This window comes from Alosa sapidissima, chromosome 17 (assembly GCF_018492685.1).
Source record: "Alosa sapidissima isolate fAloSap1 chromosome 17, fAloSap1.pri, whole genome shotgun sequence".
In the NCBI taxonomy this organism is placed as follows: domain Eukaryota; kingdom Metazoa; phylum Chordata; class Actinopteri; order Clupeiformes; family Clupeidae; genus Alosa; species Alosa sapidissima.
In genome coordinates, this window is record NC_055973.1 from 23471616 (window position 1) to 23490198 (window position 18583).

The following is an 18583-nucleotide window of genomic DNA, read 5'->3' on the forward strand; positions in this document are numbered from 1 at the left end:
ATGCAGAGAGATGAGAATGACCACGATAATGACGGCCCCTGTGAGGTCTCATTCCAACAAGTCCAGCCCACTGCCTGATATGAGTTTGACACCCATAGTTCAAAATACAGGAGGTACTGGGGGGTACTATACCCCCCAATGAAGACCCAGTACCCCCCAAAGAGACAGAAAATATCAGTTTTGGGGGTTCAGATAATTTTTATGATATTGTGAAAAAATATCATTACAGTTACAATACAAGTCAACTCCTATTTTCACTGTAGTGTGAACAGTGTCAACATGGAATGACAAAACGCTAGGTAAATTCCTCCAGTAGGCTAAATTCGGTTTGCTGCTGATGTGCATGGGTAAATGTAAGTTGCTAACTGACGTCTAGCTTGTTGAAAATTTGTTATTTTACAACCTTCATTTATAAACGTGTTTTGTTCTTTCATAGCTCATGTCACCTCTTCATACATTGAATTACTGGCTACTTACCTGCTACTTACTTACCCACTGAGGCTAGTAAAGTGGACCTTGGTTAGTTACCAAGGTTAGTTAGCAAGTTAATTCTCTATTTAAATAAACCTTTACTGTACATTGTGGCGAGGTAAAATCGATTGCCATTTCCAAGGAGATGAACTCCATAGCCTAGGTGTCCATTCTCAGTTTATCTTGAATAAATTATTGTGCCCTTTTGAAATTAGTTTGGCACAGATCCTGTGTTTTTATATTACCGGTATGCACAAGAGGGTCTGATGTAGCTAAGACTACATAATATTAGTGAAACCTGTGGAAACATAAAAAGACCCAAGCAGCCTAGGCTAAATATGTGCTAGTATTTGAATTTGTTTTTAATTGGTTGGTATTGTTTTTACATTCTATTATTTCATATTTTTAGTTTGATAAATGTAGTTTCATCTGAGAACCCTGATAGCCTACTTTAATGAAACTATTTTATTTTATTCACAGAGACGCTATGAGGAAAAGGAAAGGGCACGCAGACATCAGGGACTTTTTTGGTGCTAAAAGAGTCAGCAGGAAAAATGAACACTAAGATCTACAAACAATCACATTAAAAGTGTAGGTGCAGTTAGATTTTATACACTGTTCGTATGTGTTAAGGAAAGGGGTACCCAGCAGACAGGAGAGGCACAGGATAAAAGCTGTGAGCAGGCCGCAGGGAGACGACACGATGAGGGCAGATATGATCAAAACAGTTATCTTTTGAATATACAGTATAAGAACGAGGACATATTCTGTAGCCTACTGATTATCAGTTTGTCACATGTTTACACCTTGTATGTGTGTTGCACAACACATGTTGCACTTGGCGATCACGGTGGGGATTGATATGGTAATGGACCATGATGGTCATAGAAAAAGTGAAGGAGCAGTCCTCTGTACGAACAGAGAGAGTGTGTCCTCCTTTTTGAACATTTGTCCGGATTTTTGGCATGAGTGGCCATCAGTCTGCAATTTATGAGCACATATAGGCTCAGCGTCGGCGTCAAGGGTGGGCCATAGGGGGCCAGGCCAGCCCAAACAGGCCAGTGTGCCCCCCCCCCCCCCCAACTGTGAGCACATGAAAGTTTTGTGTGCGCACGCAAAACCTTTTCACATGAAACTTTCACGTGAGCACATGAAACTAAACTTTAGATTTTTTTTGCTCATGTCCCCTTAAGGGCTCTGTAGTTTTTAGACACTGCTGCATAAATAAAGGGCCAAACTGACACGTCGCATTTCCTATATTTTCCGATATTGTCCCGTGCTAATGATAAACTAGAGCAACGGAGACGTATAGGGCTTTGGATCATGTAGGCTACTTTAAGGGGAGATGGAATCGGCCTTTAGTGAGCGCAACACAGCACGGGTCTTAACCTGCTTTATCCAGAGGGAGACATTACAGTAAGTGCCCTCACAACAGTGTCAGGTGGTCACCCTAAGAGTCTGCTAAATCTGTTGAGACAGAAGGCCCAGACACGTGTTCACCTATGGATATTGGATATCCAACACAACCACACAACATAGCCATCCTCAATTTTATTTAACAGGATCTCTCGGGTCAGCTGGACCTGGGCTACTCTGCGGGAGATCTGCCGTAGCCGCCAAGCTGTTGCTGACCTGCGAGCTGCCATGCCAACTGCAGACTAACTGGGCCTCTGACATCTTTCCATCCATCCGTGAACGGTGCACTTCACGGTCTGATCGAGGGGATAGCTGGATAAACATTCTCAGATTTATTTCAACTTCAAGAAGAAATGGGAATTACATTTCATGTGAACATTGTCCTATCCATTCTCTGCGGTAAACTACAGTCCTTGTAGGAAGCGTCCATTGTTTTTCCAACCCACTTTTAACTTCCAACAAACTTCCAACTTTTAAACCTGTTGAGTAAAACATCACACCGTGGTAAGAATGAAGTGTAGTACCAAATATTATACAAATATCTTAGTACTATAAGATATAGTACTTTAATATTAGTATGTCTATAGTAGTATCTATGTTTTCTGAAAATATCACACAACACAAGTCTTTTTATGATTTTTATTATGACTTCACGAACCTCACAAAATAAAGTGGTGAGTGAATCTTTTCTATTTAAATGAATTGTTGATCACCAGTAATAAACTTACATGTCTAAACAGTGATGATAAAAAAAACAACATAACCAAATCCAAGCTACAATGTTTGTATTTAAGGGATGGCTGCACCTGGTGCTTCCCTCCTGCTGAAACTCACTGTGTAAGATCAGAGAGGAGATATGATGAGGCTTTTTAAAATGTGTGGACTTTTGAACACTGGATCCCAGTGGCTTCCATGTTAGGTGGGTGAGTGTTAATTTGGGGTATTACATCTTCTGTTTCTGTCCCACAGGAGCGTCAGTGAAACAACAGAGTCAGATGACACAACAGAGTCAGATGACACATCAGCGACCTCACAGCACTAACTTTCTCAGGCCGCTCATTCAGCTGTCAATACAAGATGTATACAACATGTAAATGTATAAACTGAGGGGAATAAACTTGCCAGATAGCTGATTTGCACATTTAGCGGTCATACAAGAAAAGAAGAATAATTCACTATTATTTGGAGTGTTAGACATTTTTTTTATTATTATTAATTACGGTTAGTATGAGATTTTGAAATCTTACTGTTACATAAACTAAAGAGAATATAGTTGCAGGACAGTTTTACAGCTGATGAGATGAGCACCTACAGTATAACAGGGCTATTCAATTAGTTTGTAATGGGGGCAGTTTATGAAAAGTATCACAACTGAGGGGCCAGAGAAATACGAAATATGAGTGATCACATTAACAGCTGTAGATACAGTAAAGTACAACAGCAGTCCCACACCTGCTTATCTTCAGTAATTCAGCTGAGATAAGGTATCCGTTGGTCTGGCTCATATGATGTAAATGCAAAACAACATCATAGCCGGTTGTTGGTGGCTAATATGGCTAATGAAATCTGTGATAACAGATCAGCAGCAACAGCAAAGGAATCTGTGCTTTGCGCAGTAACTGCTAGGTCCATAGAATTTCCAATGAGTATACATAGGATTCAAACACTGTTCAGGTGAATTAAATGAGTGTAATCACATATGTAAGTAGGCTACAATGGACTTTACACACAAGGAGAGGGATGTAACATTTAAGTAATATCTTTGTGATTAACCGTTGTCAAATTCCTTGTTTGTTTACTCAAACCTAGCCAATAAATCAAATACTGATTCTGGGTGTTAAGTTGAAACTATTTGCGTGGTGCAACCCGTTAAAAATTAGTAGGCCTACCTCAAAAACTCCAACGTAGTGCCAATTTACGTTGAAACTAAGCTAAGAAGGAATTTACGTTTAACTTGTGCAGTTGGCTGAGGTGCAGTGGCTGCAGGACTACAGAGCGAGTGAGAGACGCAAGAGTGGTGAACAACAGCTCATGCGCTTACTAGAGATGCCATTTTCTTTAAGGGCCAGTACAAATGACCTTGCGGGCCAGACTTGGCAATTGAGTAGCCCTGACTTATGCATTGTTTTTCTGTGATTCATTCCTGTTGCAGTACAAGAAAATATGTAACTTGTGTAGCTTATTCTAATAAGTATATATATAGTATAAATAGTATATATTTTACAGTTTTTCTCAATTGCTAAAACACAATTTCTGAAACCTTGCTCCGTTTTCTTAAAACATTAAACACAAAACCTCAGCTTCAAGCACAATTTACAAATCCTCTGACTCCTCTTGCAAAATCAAACTTTCGCCTCAAAACAGTTTTACCTGTGCTCAAAATTAAATGTTCACCTCAAAACAGATTTACCTTGGCTCAAAATCAAATTTTCCCTTAAAAACAGTTTTACTTGTGCTCAAAATCAAACACTGCTCTCAAATCTTAAACAAAGTGATCAAAATGATATACACTATCAAGCCAGTAAACAATACACCAGAAAATAGAAAACACATTGTTCAAAACATATACGTAGTTCTCAGGAAGAAGTACATTTTTAATCTCAAAACAAATTTCATATTTTTCCGTCACTGTCTTTTGATGAACGAAAACATCACGTTGAAATTACTACTTTGCTTTGCTCTTTGCATTTTTTTGTTCTTCCTCCTCCTTGTAAACCCATCATGTATGTTATCAAATGAAAGCTTTGTTTTGGTGCCTTCTCTATCTCTTTGAGGGCAGCCGTGGCCTACTGGTTAGCACTTCGGACTTGTAACCGGAGGGTTGCCGGTTCGAACCCCGACCAGTAGGCACGGCTGAAGTGCCCTTGAGCAAGGCACCTAACCCCTCACTGCTCCCCGAGCGCCGCTGTTGATGCAGGCAGCTCACTGCGCCGGGATTAGTGTGTGTTCACTGTGTGCCGAGTGTGTTTCACTAATTCATGGATTGGGAAAATGCAGAGACCAAATTTCCCTCACGGGATCAAAAGAGTATATATAATTATACTTACTTCTTTGTGCCCTATGCACAGTGTGTGATGCGCATGTTGGTAGCGGCTTCACTGATTACAACCTTAGACATGATGTTCTTTGTTTTCCATTACTCCACCTTAGACATGATGTTCTTTGTTTTCCATTACTCCACCTTAGACATGATGTTCTTTGTTTTCCATTACTCCACCTTAGACATGATGTTCTTTGTTTGACATTGTGATCAGTGAGATTATTTTCATGCATTTGAAGACTGAAAATGCCTGACAAATAATCTTGAATCTAAAAGATATGTTTGTGTGTGAGACACCAAACCTGTTTTAATATATTATATAGCATAAAGAGGAAAAAACGCACGCACATTCCAATCTAATCCTGGGTGCTGGACAAAACACTTACGATGAGAAAGAGGGAAAAAAGTCCGCAACACCAGTATATGCTCCCAAGTTATAATTTATTTACCGTGACGTTTCGGGCCAACTCAAGCCCTTCATCAGACGTGAGTCAACAATCCAGAGACTGCACAATTTTGCAGTCTCTGTTTTGAGATCTGACCGCTGTGTATCCTGTGGACAGAGAATGAGGTCATATTTACATGTTTTTGTAGTTGTTGGATTCCTGTAATATTTGTATATAGTGTATGTAGGTGTTTCTGGAAAATGTAGATATGTGTATGTATCAGTGGTGGACGAAGTACACAAATCCTGTACTTGAGTGAAAGTAGAGATACACATGGTCAAATGTTACTCCAGTAAAAGTAAAAGTCCTCCTTTTACATTTCCACTTAAGTGGAAGTACAAAAGTACTTGCCTTCAAATGTACTTAAGTATCAAAAGTAAAAGTCCTGAAATGTATTATGCCTAATACAGTTGCATTGTTGAAATGATTCGGCACAGACATAGGCATTCATTGAGCCTTTCTCCTCCATTCAAGGACAAAATCAGCTAATACTTGTTGTATGTAGAAATAACTAAAAACAAACTAATGTGATATCTTATCTTAGATACTTCAAAGTAACCACATTTTTCTTTGTTGAATGCTTTACACTTTCGGACCAAATCAAGATGTTCCCTTTTGTGTTTGATAGTGTCAGATTGTCTATCATTTGCTTGATGGCGTCAAGAGGCTAGTTATGGTAACATCAATATTGTGAAAAGGGGTCAACAAGGTACAGTAAATAGTGCATATGACAATATCATAGGTTAGGCAACACCATTATAGCCTAGCTCGCTTCATAGAAAATATACATGTACACATGTACTGTATTTGTACAGTCTTTTTTCCAAAAGGAACTTCAGCTATACTTCAGCTGTCACAAAATGTAGTGGAGTAAAAAGTAAGATATTTGGTCTCGAAATGTACAGGAGTAAAAGTAAAAAGTTTAACAAAATTGAAATACTCAAGTAAAGTACAGATACATGAAAAAGCGACTTAAGTACAGTAATTGAGTAAATGTACTCAAGTAATGTCCACCACTGGTATGTATGTGGATGTATGTATGCACTGCATTACTGAACATGTGTTGGCTATTGCTGTGATTGGGTAATTACTTGCCTGTGTAACACCACTGTGTGATCATGTGATCACTTAATTGTACATATATGGGTGCCTTTGGATTGTTGACTCACGTCTGATGAAGGGCTTGAGTTGGCCCGAAACGTCACGGTAAATAAATTATAACTTGGGAGCATATACTGGTGTTGCAGACTTTTTTCCCTCTTTCTCAATATATTATATAGCAAAAGGCAGCCTGGCTACATTCCCTGCTTGTGTGTCACTGCATTTGTGTGTGTGTGTGTGTGTGTGTGTGTGTGTGTGTGTGTGTGTGTGTGTGTGTGTGTGTGTGTGAGATGTCTGTGTCTTTTAGATTAGATTAGATTAGATTCAACCTTATTGTTATTGTGCAGTGTACTAGTACAGAGACAACAAAGTGCAGTTAGCATCTAATCAGAAGTGCAAAAAAAGTGGAATATCTTGTCTGCTGCTGCCAAATGAGCTGGTTCCTGTAATTCAATGTACTGCACACACCCTTGAACTTCCATTTGTTTGTGTGTGTGTTCAGGTTGGTGTCTGTCTGTATGTGTGTCCATGTGTGCATGAATCTAATATGTTTTTTTCGTTGTATGTCTATCACTTATTGGTACTGAAAAAGAAGGAGGTGCTTGAACTTCAGAATTTTGGGATGAAGACCTGAGTCTGTGTACCTGTCCAGATACCTACTAACAATGGGCCTGTTTCCACATACTTTGACTTATATTCAAGTGCTTGACCTCTTTTGAAAGCAGAGTACCAATAGATTGACTGTGTGATGAACTGTCAGAGGGTAGAATGCCCTGCCCTCTTGGTAATTTATTTTGTCTTGGAAACACAACTGAGGCCCACTACCAGGTCTTGTGAATCTGTATCTCAAAGTAGATCAATATAGAATGAAATATGAGTACTTTAGACCATTATTTGCCAAGATATGCTCATGTGTTTTGTAAAATGTCCTATAGAAACTCCCCATAGGACTTTTGGCTACCCAAGAAGCATACTGACAATAAAATGCTTACTGTGTCACAACCTTTTCGTGTAGAAGCATAATCCTGGTCTCAAATGAAAGGTAACACTTTGAGGTTTCTTGTAGACTATTTGGAATGTATGTCAGGGGTTCTGATATAGAATGACTACACAAAATATGGAATGGTTACACAAAAGTCTCTATTTTTGCATTTTCTTTGTTGGTTCAATGGTTGTGTATAAGATGGACTATACATCTGCACAACTAATATTGGATTAAACAACTGACTAACGTTTCGACGCCCATGCGTCTTTCAGACGTTAGTCAGTTTGCATGAATAAAAACACTTTAAGCATTGAGTGCTCCGGTCTGCTCCTTGGCTCCTGTTAGACTTTGGATCTCCCTTTATGAATGAGGCCACATTTACGAATGGGAAATGTTGATTTTGTTAACAAACAACTAAAAACGTTACGCAGGGGACTTTTAAAACACCATCGAGTTTCTGGGACATTATTCAGAATTAGCTTGCATATGTGAAAGCAGTTATTCACAAACTATACTGAGAAACTTACTCCTATACACAACTGAAATACTCTCAGACAAACAACTGAAAAGTCCTATGCTCACAAACACATCTGAAATCTTCCATAAACACTAGTGAAACCTCTATCTATCTATCTATCTATCTATCTACTTGGCCTGGCCTTCTTTTAATTGGCCTAATTATGCATTGACATGTTTTCAAGTGCAAGCCTTCAATAAATATAATAAAAGTAACACTTGTGTTATTTATAGGAAATGTGTTTTGTTGGCACCTAGTCTATTTTGTTGCATTTATAATTTATAAATGTAGGCTACTTGCATGGATAGGAAAACGTTTTTAGAGGGTAACTGTCTCCTGCTTTAGGTTATGTTATTGTAGGGCTCATTGTGAGGCTATTTTGGTGCCAATGGAATTTCTTTTTAATGTGTAGGCCTTCATGAATAATTTCAAATAACCTACCTATCCATGTGTTTGGCATTTTCAGTGTTTGGCATTTTCAGTCCGAAAACGTAATCCGGCCCCCTGAGGTCTCACTTGAAAAAAATCTGGCCCCCTGTCCAATTTCACCCTGGCATCTCTGGTGTACAGCCTACAATGCACTGTACTACAGTGTCCAATACAAATCCTCTTTCTTGCCATCCTCTCCTTCGTCCTCGTCCTCCACCTCACATATACACTCGTCCGCTTCCTCTCACATAGTTTCTTCTATCCATTCTCATTCCCACCTTCAACAACCTGTTTGCTCTCTGAACTGTCTTATATTGGTTTTGTCACATCATTTGAAACAACTGAAATCAATTTTGAGTGGTTGTGTTTAATCAATGACATGTATGTCTATTTCTATTTCATTTTTGCCACTTTTGTTTAACCAGTATGGATGCATGTGCATTAGAGTGCAGAATGTGTTTTGAGAATGAGAATGTGAAAGTTTTGCTAAAAATTGTAAGTGAGATCTGCAAATTGTGTTTTACCATGTGAAATGGTTTAAGGTATTGACAACAGACTGAACAATTCGCTTAATGAGTTCAAGCAACTGAGAACTTTCTTCAGCCAATGGGTTTTAGTGTTTTAGCAACTGAGAACTTTCTTCAGCCAATGGGTTTTAGTGTTTTAGCAACTGAGAAAAACTAATTAGAGGCCTAAATACTCAACATCATTCATTTATCATTTATATTTTAATTTGACGCCTTACATCTCAACAACAACACTTCTGAGTAGTTGATAATTACTTGATTGTAAAGAGCTATTGTGAAGATAAACTTCTGCTCAGTGACTCCAGGATGTCTGAGAAAGGAGTCTGCTATATTGTGATGGTTGGGTGTAATGTTGTCATTCGACCCAAAGAGGGTACACTACATCAATGATGCACAGTTGAGGAGGCCAGGTCTCCATCCCAATGCCCCTGCAGTTGGGAAAGTAGGCAATTTAATGAATTGTGTGCTAATGTTGTCTTTGAAATGTAATGCAACACATTGCATAAAATGCTATCAATAAATATATTTAGCTAAAATCTTGTTAGGGGTGTTTCATTTCCTAAATCCTCATTACCTGTCTTCTACAGTCTCCTCTCCTGTCTGCTCATCAGTAGTAGAAGTCAGTTCTGGAAGCCGGACTCAAGAATCCAGCTTTGTTTTTGTCTGATGGCTGTGTGTGAATGCGCAAGAGTGATTTAGCTGTTGGTAATACATGGCTTTTAAGGCATGCTTGTGTCTGTGAAGAGAGAGAGAGAGAGCATGTAATTGTGATTAATTAATAGATTACTCGGAGCGTAATTAGAATATCAGTGAGTATTTGCTTTGTCATGTTGCTGACAGGCAGGCCTGTGTTGTTCTACTCACAATCTCTTAATCTCAATTTTTTTGAGCCAGTTGAGCTGTTTTTTATAAACAAAAAAGATACTCCCAAGTTCACTTTTACTTCTTCTCCCGTGCACGTCTCAACAAGGTAAAGTAATCCCTCTCTTTCTCCTCCGACAAACCTGGGATTAGTCAAACTTATTTATGGTATTTGTCCATATAGCTACCGACCACTTGTTCTACTTGTCCATTAAACTCAATAGTCAGACTTATTTATGGTATTTGTCCATATAGCTACCGACCACTTGTTCTACTTGTCCATTAAACTCAATAGTCAGACTTATTTATGGAATTTGTCCAGCTACTGACTACTTGTTCTACTCATCCAGTGAGCTCATGATCACATGCTAAGGCCTGAACTGTGTGTTTGTCTGTGTGTGTTTACACCAGTATGGATATGACTACGTATTACAGTATGTTCACTAAATGTTAGAGTAAAGTGTGAGTATATGCTTGTAGTTAGTTATGATACATGGCTATGAAATTATGGGTAACATTTTAGTCTACAAAATGGCTTATGGAACCTTTTAAATTGTTAAATTCTTTCCTGATTTGCAGCATGTGAAATATCATGATCCGAAAAGTCTATGAACTGTATCTTATGCCCAGGACTTTCCCATGATATGTTTAACACTAGTTGATATATTTTATTTACATGTGTGTTTACATGCCAGATTGTTCGTCTGGGTATAAAGATTTTCATTTTCATTTGTGTTATTTTGTGTTGTGTTATTTTAGTTGTGTAACATCATACCAAGGACATGCATTCCAATGCACTTATCCCTTATACAAAGACAGATATAGCTTTTGTCACTGTGCCACTGAATTTTTGTTTCTGGAGTTTCAGTCAGTAGATTGAGATTTACTTGGTGCTTATTAGTTAAAGTAATACTGGTTGCAGGTTAAATACTTTATTTATTCCATGTTTGCTACAAGACAGTGATATGGGTATGGGGTGTGTTTTTAAAGTCTTATGGTTGAGTTGTCATTAAAATTATAATATGAGCGAGAGAGGAAAAGAGGGAGAGACTGATATGCAAATCTTATTGGTGCATTAATCAGGCAACTTTCTATTTGTGACGGATTGTTCATTTTACACTCTGAAGAAAGCCCTGCCTTCTCCATACAATGCCCCTGCCTGGTAGCCTAGAAATCTAGACGCGCCCCTAGCGGCCGCAAATTACATTTGCTGCCAGGGCTAGTCTAGCAACTCTCCGTTGGCTTGTGAGCTCCAGAAATCGAAACTTAATCAGGCCAATGAAATCGTGTATAGAGTCATTAGGTGGGCTTAACATAATGATTGATGGCAGAGTTGCAACGGTTTGGCTTGAATTCCCTGCTACTTGAAAACAAATAAGATGGATGTTGCTGCTGGCAAACAGTGTGACACGAGTTAAGCTTTTATTAAGTAGGCAAACGTTTGAACTAGCCAACTAGCTCCGCTGGTGGGAAACGCATGGGACTCATAGCGCTGCCGCTGTCCTATTGCATGCAGAGGGAATTTGAAAGACAACTGATTATCCCGCCCCTCGGGCTGAGCACTGCGAACGGTGAGTGCCCAGACCCTACATTTTAATGTGGGTCTGGCTCGTCAGGCTACCTGCCTGGAAGACTAGATTAAGGATTATTTTAATGCTCTTTAGGACCTTGAGCACTTGCATTATATTAGGCCTTCTGAGCACATTAGTAGAGGTGGCAAAGTCTTTTGAAACAGAAGGCCCAGACAGGTGTTCACCTATGGATGTTGGTTATCCAATATCACAACATAGCCATCCTCAATTTATGTTCACAAAACTTAATGTCTATTCAACAGTGGTTTATTGTCATTTATATTTCCGCAAGAAGTGTGTGTAACCTGCGTTGTGTTGAACTGTGTGGCTCTGCCCTGCATTCGCCTGGACTCAAACCCGCATACAGCAGCACCTCGGATTGGGAGTCGAGCGTGCTAGCAAAAGAGCTAGACTGGGAGTCGAGTGTGCTAGCAATACAGCTAAAAGAGTCGACTGGGAGTGGAGCGTGCTAGCAATAGAGCTTAAAGAGTCGATTGGAAGTGGAGCGTGCTAGCAACAGAGCTAAAAGGCCAAGCTCTCACTAGGACAGATCAATGCGTCGGGAGGGATGTACAGCTATGGGCCAGTTGGCTACCTTTACATGTGCGTCAACAAGATGTGTAGCCTAGCAACATGAATATCATAGGACTTAGTATTGTAACGATTTGATCGCGTCACACACAGTTGTCCAATCAAAAGGTTTAATAGCGGAAGCGGGAATCAGCCAAACACATGGACCAAGACACCATTACATAGGAAACACAAGGGAAATCAATAAAACAAGCACGATACACGAACAGGGTAGTCACATACAATACACCGGGCAAAACACATGAGGTACAACGTAAAGAAAGACTACACATACATGACAAGGAAAACGCAATTACACTAACTAAAACCGACATTACACAAACCAGCATTCACACACATTGCATTCTGGGAGGCTAGCACTCAGTCCAAAAGACACCGACGTTACAGTATGTTCTTATGTTGTGTTGGCAGGCGCTTAACATCACGAGTGTGAGTGTAGTGAGTGTTGCAGACTGAGGAGGGACCAAAACTAACAGCCGGAGCAGGATCAGATGGCTTCAGATGAACCGCCTTTGGGATCAGGTGAGTGGAGGAATCCAACCAGGGCTGCGTTCGGATGTTTCTGTCCTATCTTCTGTTTTTTCTATTCTATTCTGTAGGCTGTAGGCCTACTATAAGAAAAGGAAAAGGGATTTCAAGACGAGTGTTTTTCAGTTTAAATTTTCAGCAAGTCACTAAAACAACATGTGAAAGGTTGTTGTTTTACAGGACATCACAATTATATGTAAATATTTTGGTCAGTAGGCTATATAGACATCTTGGTAACATATAACTTGTCATGACAAAAACTGAATGACACTTGACAGAACCGAGTGACAGTGAACCAAGTCAACGTTTATGACTTGCTTATAGTGTTTATGACACGTTCATGACAGTGTCATGTCATTCTTACAGTATGTAGATACATTCAAATAAAGTGTAACCCATCTTATTTACAGGAAATCCAATTATATTTTCAGAGTTACATTACTTTTCTGAAGCTATAGTCTACAGGGTAAAACACCGCTGGTGCCGTGGTAAAATGCCCCCTCCAGGGCATTGTTGATTAGCCTACCATCATGATTGGGCTACTGTACCTGTATTAGTGTAGCTATGTTCTGAGATTACCAGGTAATTTTATTGCAATAAGACCGTGACCCACCCACAACGGTTCCCCACCAGTTAAAGGAGAATTCCGGTATGATATTCAAAAATAATTCAGTGGAAATGCATGGATTCAGTTGCTTCCGTAGTTCTCTATGTCTCGTTTTAAATGTCAAGGCCCTCGGAAGTCTACCAATGAAGTATGGAGCTACTTTGAGCCTCGTAAATGGTGTAAAACAGTGATTTATTTGCATGGCTAGGCCGATGCCCGAGGCACCACAACGAAACACTGTGTTGGTAGCATTGGCTAACTAGCGCCAGATTTCTGAGTGCAGGGGACGAGGTGAGCTATGAGACATACATTCACACTCGTTATCATGTTTCAACACACTTTAGGTCAAAATCACACCGGAATTATCCTTTAAGAAACACTGATCCTGAAAGAGCGTGTAGTTGAACTTTGTGGTCATCATTGCCTGCTAATGTAAATGACTGGACGTTAAGTGATGCTGTCTTTGGTGTTGTGTCCAGGTGGAGGAGCTCACCTCGCTGAGCTGAGGCTGGTCCTCTTGGGGAGCCGCGGAGCCGGTAAGAGCTCTGCAGGAAGCACCATCCTACGCCGAGAGGCTCCGGAGCCCGACGTGATGACCACTGAGAGCATGCAGGGGGAGGTGGCGGGGAGGCGGGTGGTCCTGGTGGACACGCCCGGATGGCAGCCTCTGCTCCCCCTCATCGACACGTCGGAACTCTACAAATGGGAAATTAAGCGTAGCGCCACCTGGTGTCCACCGGGACCCCACTGCCTGCTGCTGGTTGTACCGTTGAAACACACGCCGTTCACACGCAATCACGAAACAGCAGTGCGGGAGCATCTCGAGCTCTTTGGAGAGCGAGCGTGGAACCACGCTCTGGTGCTGTTCACGCATGGTGATCATCTGGAGAACACAAACACCCCCATTCATGAGTTCATTAAAACTGGCGGGAAAGCTCTGCAGCATTTGGTTGAGAAATGCGGGAGCAGGTATCACGTTCTCAACAATATGAAAACTGGCGATCACACGCAGGTGACAGAGCTGCTGGAGAAGGTTGAACAGATGGTGAGGGAAGACCATGGCCGCCATTATGAGCTGAGTTTGGAGACGATTAATGAATTGGAGCTGAAGAGAAACACAGGAGAGGAGAGAAGGAGTAAGGTGCAGAGAAGGAGGGAGGACATCCGTGCACAAATTGGTGAGTTTATTTATCGTGACTTCTGTAACCACTAGGAAGAGGCATGAGTGTAATGAACACGAGTAGGCCTATATTGTTGGTGTAGGGCAATTCCATTGAAAATTACATTTTTTGTAACATCCATAACGGCAATAAAATGTGATGGTATGGTATGATGTGAATGATTACATACAATTTGAGCATTTGCTATTTTTGGCTGAAGAATGTAAATGAGAAAAAATACTCAAAAAATGAATATTATCATTCACGTCATACAAATTCCGAGGCATTTCACTGGCGTTATGGATGTGACAAAAAGTCCATTTTCTGTGGAATTGCCCTGTAAGACATTTTGATAAATTTGGATATTTTTTTACATTTTGATATTCCAGTCATCACTGAACTAAAATATATTTTGATCCCTTGTAGTGAAACCCCCAAAACAGCTGAGGATTTTGATCATGGGGTATCAACATTCTGGGAAGTCCTCAACAGGAAACACAATTCTGGGACGTGATGCATTCAGATTACACCGAACTGTCAGATTTGCAAAAGAAAATACTGTTGTAGCTGGGAGGGAGGTCACCATCGTCGACACACCAGGCCGTTGGAGGATCCACCCTTTGAGGTACACATCGGAAATCTTCAGGCAAGAGATCGTGTTAGGCCCTTCCCAGTGCCCCCCAGGGCCTCATGCCGTGCTAATGGTGCTGCCGGTCAACACCTCCTTCACGGAGAACAACCGGAAAGCCCTGCAGCAGCACCTGGAGCTACTAGGTGAGAACGTCTGGAGTCACGTCCTGCTGCTGTTCACCTGCGGAGACTGGCTGGACCGCACGCCCGTTGAGCAGTTCATCAAGAGTGAAGGAGATTCCCTGCAGTGGCTGGTTGAGCGATGTGGGAACAGGTATCACGTTTTTAACAACAGGCAGAGGGGTGAAGAGAGGCAGGTGGTGGAACTGCTGGAGAAGATTGAGGAGATGGTGCAAGAGAACTGTGGCAGCCATTTTGAGGTTGATAAGAAGAGACTAAGTGAGGTAGAGGAGAAGAGGAAGACCTGTATGGAGCTAGCAGAAAAGAGACGAACGAGATGTGAGTTACTTAACTCTTGGAACACTTACTTTAGTTCCAAATCAAATTTTTACTTGCTTATCCAAAATGTATTTGTTGAATTCTTTTGTGTGTTAATTCGTGGTATTGTGTCTTCAGGTTTAATTTTTCACTTGGACATGACTGGTCACACAGGGTCACTTGATTCAGGAATGCACTCTCTAGACCGCAGCTTTGAGTCCATTAGACCAGATCTTACGTTGTCAACAAACACCACTCCGGGTATAAAAGGGTCTGCTGACAACACTCTCACGCACTGTGAGACGAGATCAGCAGAAGTGTTGTGTGAGGTTGATAAGAAAAGTCCAGATGTGAAGACCTGTGTGGAGCAAATAGAAAAGAGAATGAGAGGTGAGTTACGTAACCCAAAAGTTCCTCATCAAATTTTCTTTTAAAATTTCTTTGTTCTGTTTTTCTTTTTGTGTGTGTGTGTGTGTGTGTGTGTGTGAGTGTGTTTGGTAATTTGTGATGTTATTTCTTTTGGTTTAAATTTTCACTGACACAGGGTCATCTGAGTCACTTGATACAGGAATTGACTCTCTGCGTGGCAGCTTTCCTCATGTGAGACCAGATCTTCAGCTTGTGCTGCTGGGATATAGACGAGCTGGCCAGACGTCGTCAGCAAACACCATTTTGGGTTCGGAAAAGTTTGGGTACAGCACTCTCACGCACTGTGATACGAGATCGGAAGAAGTGTTGGACCGTCGTGTCACTGTGGTCTGCACACCTGGCTGGGAAAAGACGGAGAGATTATACAACAGAACTCTGATCCAGAGACAGCAGATAGTGGACAGCGTGTCTCTGTGCTCGCCGTGCCCTGACGCCATCCTCCTGGTGCTGCGTGTGTCCATGTCCTTCTGTGCAGAGACTTTGAAGGCGCTGGCCGAACACGTGGAGCTGCTGGGTGGCGGCGTCTGGAAGCACACTCTGGTGCTCTTTACATATGGTGACCGGCTCGGAGACAACTCCGTGGAGCAGCACATCGAGAGTGAGGGAGAGGCTCTGAAACAGCTGGTGGAGAGATGCGGGAACAGATATCACATTCTGGACAATTACAACAAGGGAGCCTTACAGGTGACAGGTCTGCTGAAGAAGATAGAGAAGATGGTCATGGCAAATGGCCCCTTTGTCCCCTCTCACCAGCTCGGCCCTCACCACTCTTCCTTCTGTCCAATGCCCCAATTTATGAAATCTGAGGAAGGGTTGAGAGAGGAAAAACAGCTGGGGGAGCAAATGGCACCCATTGAAAAAAGCTGGAGTTGGAGGAATCTGTTGAGTAAAACATCACGCCGTGGTAAGAATGAAGTGTAGTGCCAAATATTATAGTACAGATATCTTAGTACTATAAGATATAGTACTTTAATAGTAGTAATGTCTATAGTAGTATCTATGTTTTCTGAAAATATCACAACACATATATCATTTTTAATATGTCAATTTGCATGCTAAAGTTAATGTTGGCTTTGAACTTCACAAACCTCACAAAATACAGTGTTGAGTGTTTACTATTTAAATTAATTGTTGATCACCAGTAATAAACTTGTTTAAACAGTGATGATACAAAAGCAGTGTAACCGAATCCAAGCTGCATGTGTAAGATCAGAGAGGAGATATGACGAGGCTTTTTAAAATGTGTGGACTTTTGAACACTGGATCCCAGTGGCTTCCATGTTAGATGGGTGAGTGTTAATTTGGGGTGTTACATGTTCTGTTTCTGTCCCACAGGAGCGTCAGTGAAACAACAGAGTCAGATGACACATCAGCGACCTCACAGCGCTCATTCAGCTGTCAATACAAGAAGATGATGTATATAAATTCATGCTTTTTATGATATATCAAATAACAATACTCAATTACAGTTTTACTGAAATTGATTGGAAAACAACATGGAAAAAATGATTTATGAATATATATACTGTATATACACATACACCATGAGGAATATGCTGTAGTTGCAGGACAGCTGATGAGATGAGCACCTATAACAGGGCTATTCTATTAGTTTGTAATGGGGGCCAGTTCGTAAAAAGTCCATAGAATTTAGTCACTTAGGCTACAATGGACTTGTACACACAAGGAGAGGAATGTCATATTTAAGTAATAACTGGCCAATAAATCTGATACTGATTCTGGGTGTTACATTGAAACTATTTGCGTGGTGCAATCCTTTAACAATTAGTAGGCCTACCTCATAAACTCCAACGTAGTGCCAATTTACTTTGAAACTAAGCTAAAAACAGCCAGCCACGGGGGCAGCCGTGGCCTACTGGTTAGCACTTCGAACTTGTAACCGGAGGGTTGCCGGTTCGAACCCCGACCAAAAGGCATGGCTGAAGTGCCCAGTCCCTCACTGCTCCCCAAGCGCCGCTGTTGTTGCAGGCAGCTCACTGCGCCGGGATTCGTGTGTGCTACACTGTGTGCTGTGTGTGTTTCACTAATTCACAGACTGGGATAAATGCAGAGACCAAATTTCCCTCACGGGAATACTTATACTTATAAGAAGGAATTTACGTTTAACTTGAGCAGTTGGCTGAGGTGCAGTGGTTGCAGGACTACAGAGCGAGTGAGAGATGCAAGAGTGGTGAACAGCTCATGCACTTACTAGAGATGGCATTTTCTTTAAGGGCCAGTACAAATGACCTTGCGGGCCAGACTTGGCAATTGAGTAGCCCTGACCTAACTTGTGTAGCTTATTCTAATGTGTATATTTTAATTAGAGGCCCACTACTCAGCATCATTCATTTATCATTTATATTTTAATTTGATGCCTTACGTCTCAACAACAACACTTCTGAGTAGTTGATAATTACTTGATTGTAAAGAACTATTGTGAAGATAAACTTCTGCTCAGTGACTCCAGGTGGATGTTAGAGAAAGGAGTCTGCTACTGTATATTGCGATGGTTGGGTGTAATATTGTCATTTGACCCAAAGAGGGCGACACAACATCAATGATGCACAGTTGAGGAGGTGAGGTCTCCATCCCAATGCCCCTACAGTGGGGAAAGTAGGCACTTTAATGAATTGTGTGCTAATGTTGTCTTTGAAATGTAATGCAAATAATGCAATCAATAAATATATTTAGCTAAAATCTTGTTAGAGGTGTTTTATTTCCTAAATCCTCACTGTCCTCTAAAGTCTCCTCTCCTGTCTGCTCATCAGCAGTAGAACTCAGTTCTGGAAGCCTGACTCAAGAATCCAGCTTTGTTTTTGACTGATGGCTGTGT

At 41.0% G+C, this 18583-nt stretch overlaps 1 protein-coding gene across 1 annotated transcript; it reads left to right on the forward strand.

The window, feature by feature from the left end:
• Nucleotides 1-9873: 9873 nt before the first annotated feature.
• Nucleotides 9874-17252, forward strand: LOC121688934. The gene is made up of 7 exons (XM_042068847.1): nucleotides 9874-9902; nucleotides 12367-12477; nucleotides 13570-14268; nucleotides 14677-15339; nucleotides 15457-15708; nucleotides 15863-16651; nucleotides 17083-17252. Exons 2-7 carry the CDS (start codon nucleotides 12447-12449, stop codon nucleotides 17160-17162), a joined length of 2514 nt encoding a protein of 837 aa, XP_041924781.1. The 5' UTR covers nucleotides 9874-9902; nucleotides 12367-12446; the 3' UTR covers nucleotides 17163-17252.
• Nucleotides 17253-18583: the final 1331 nt, after the last annotated feature.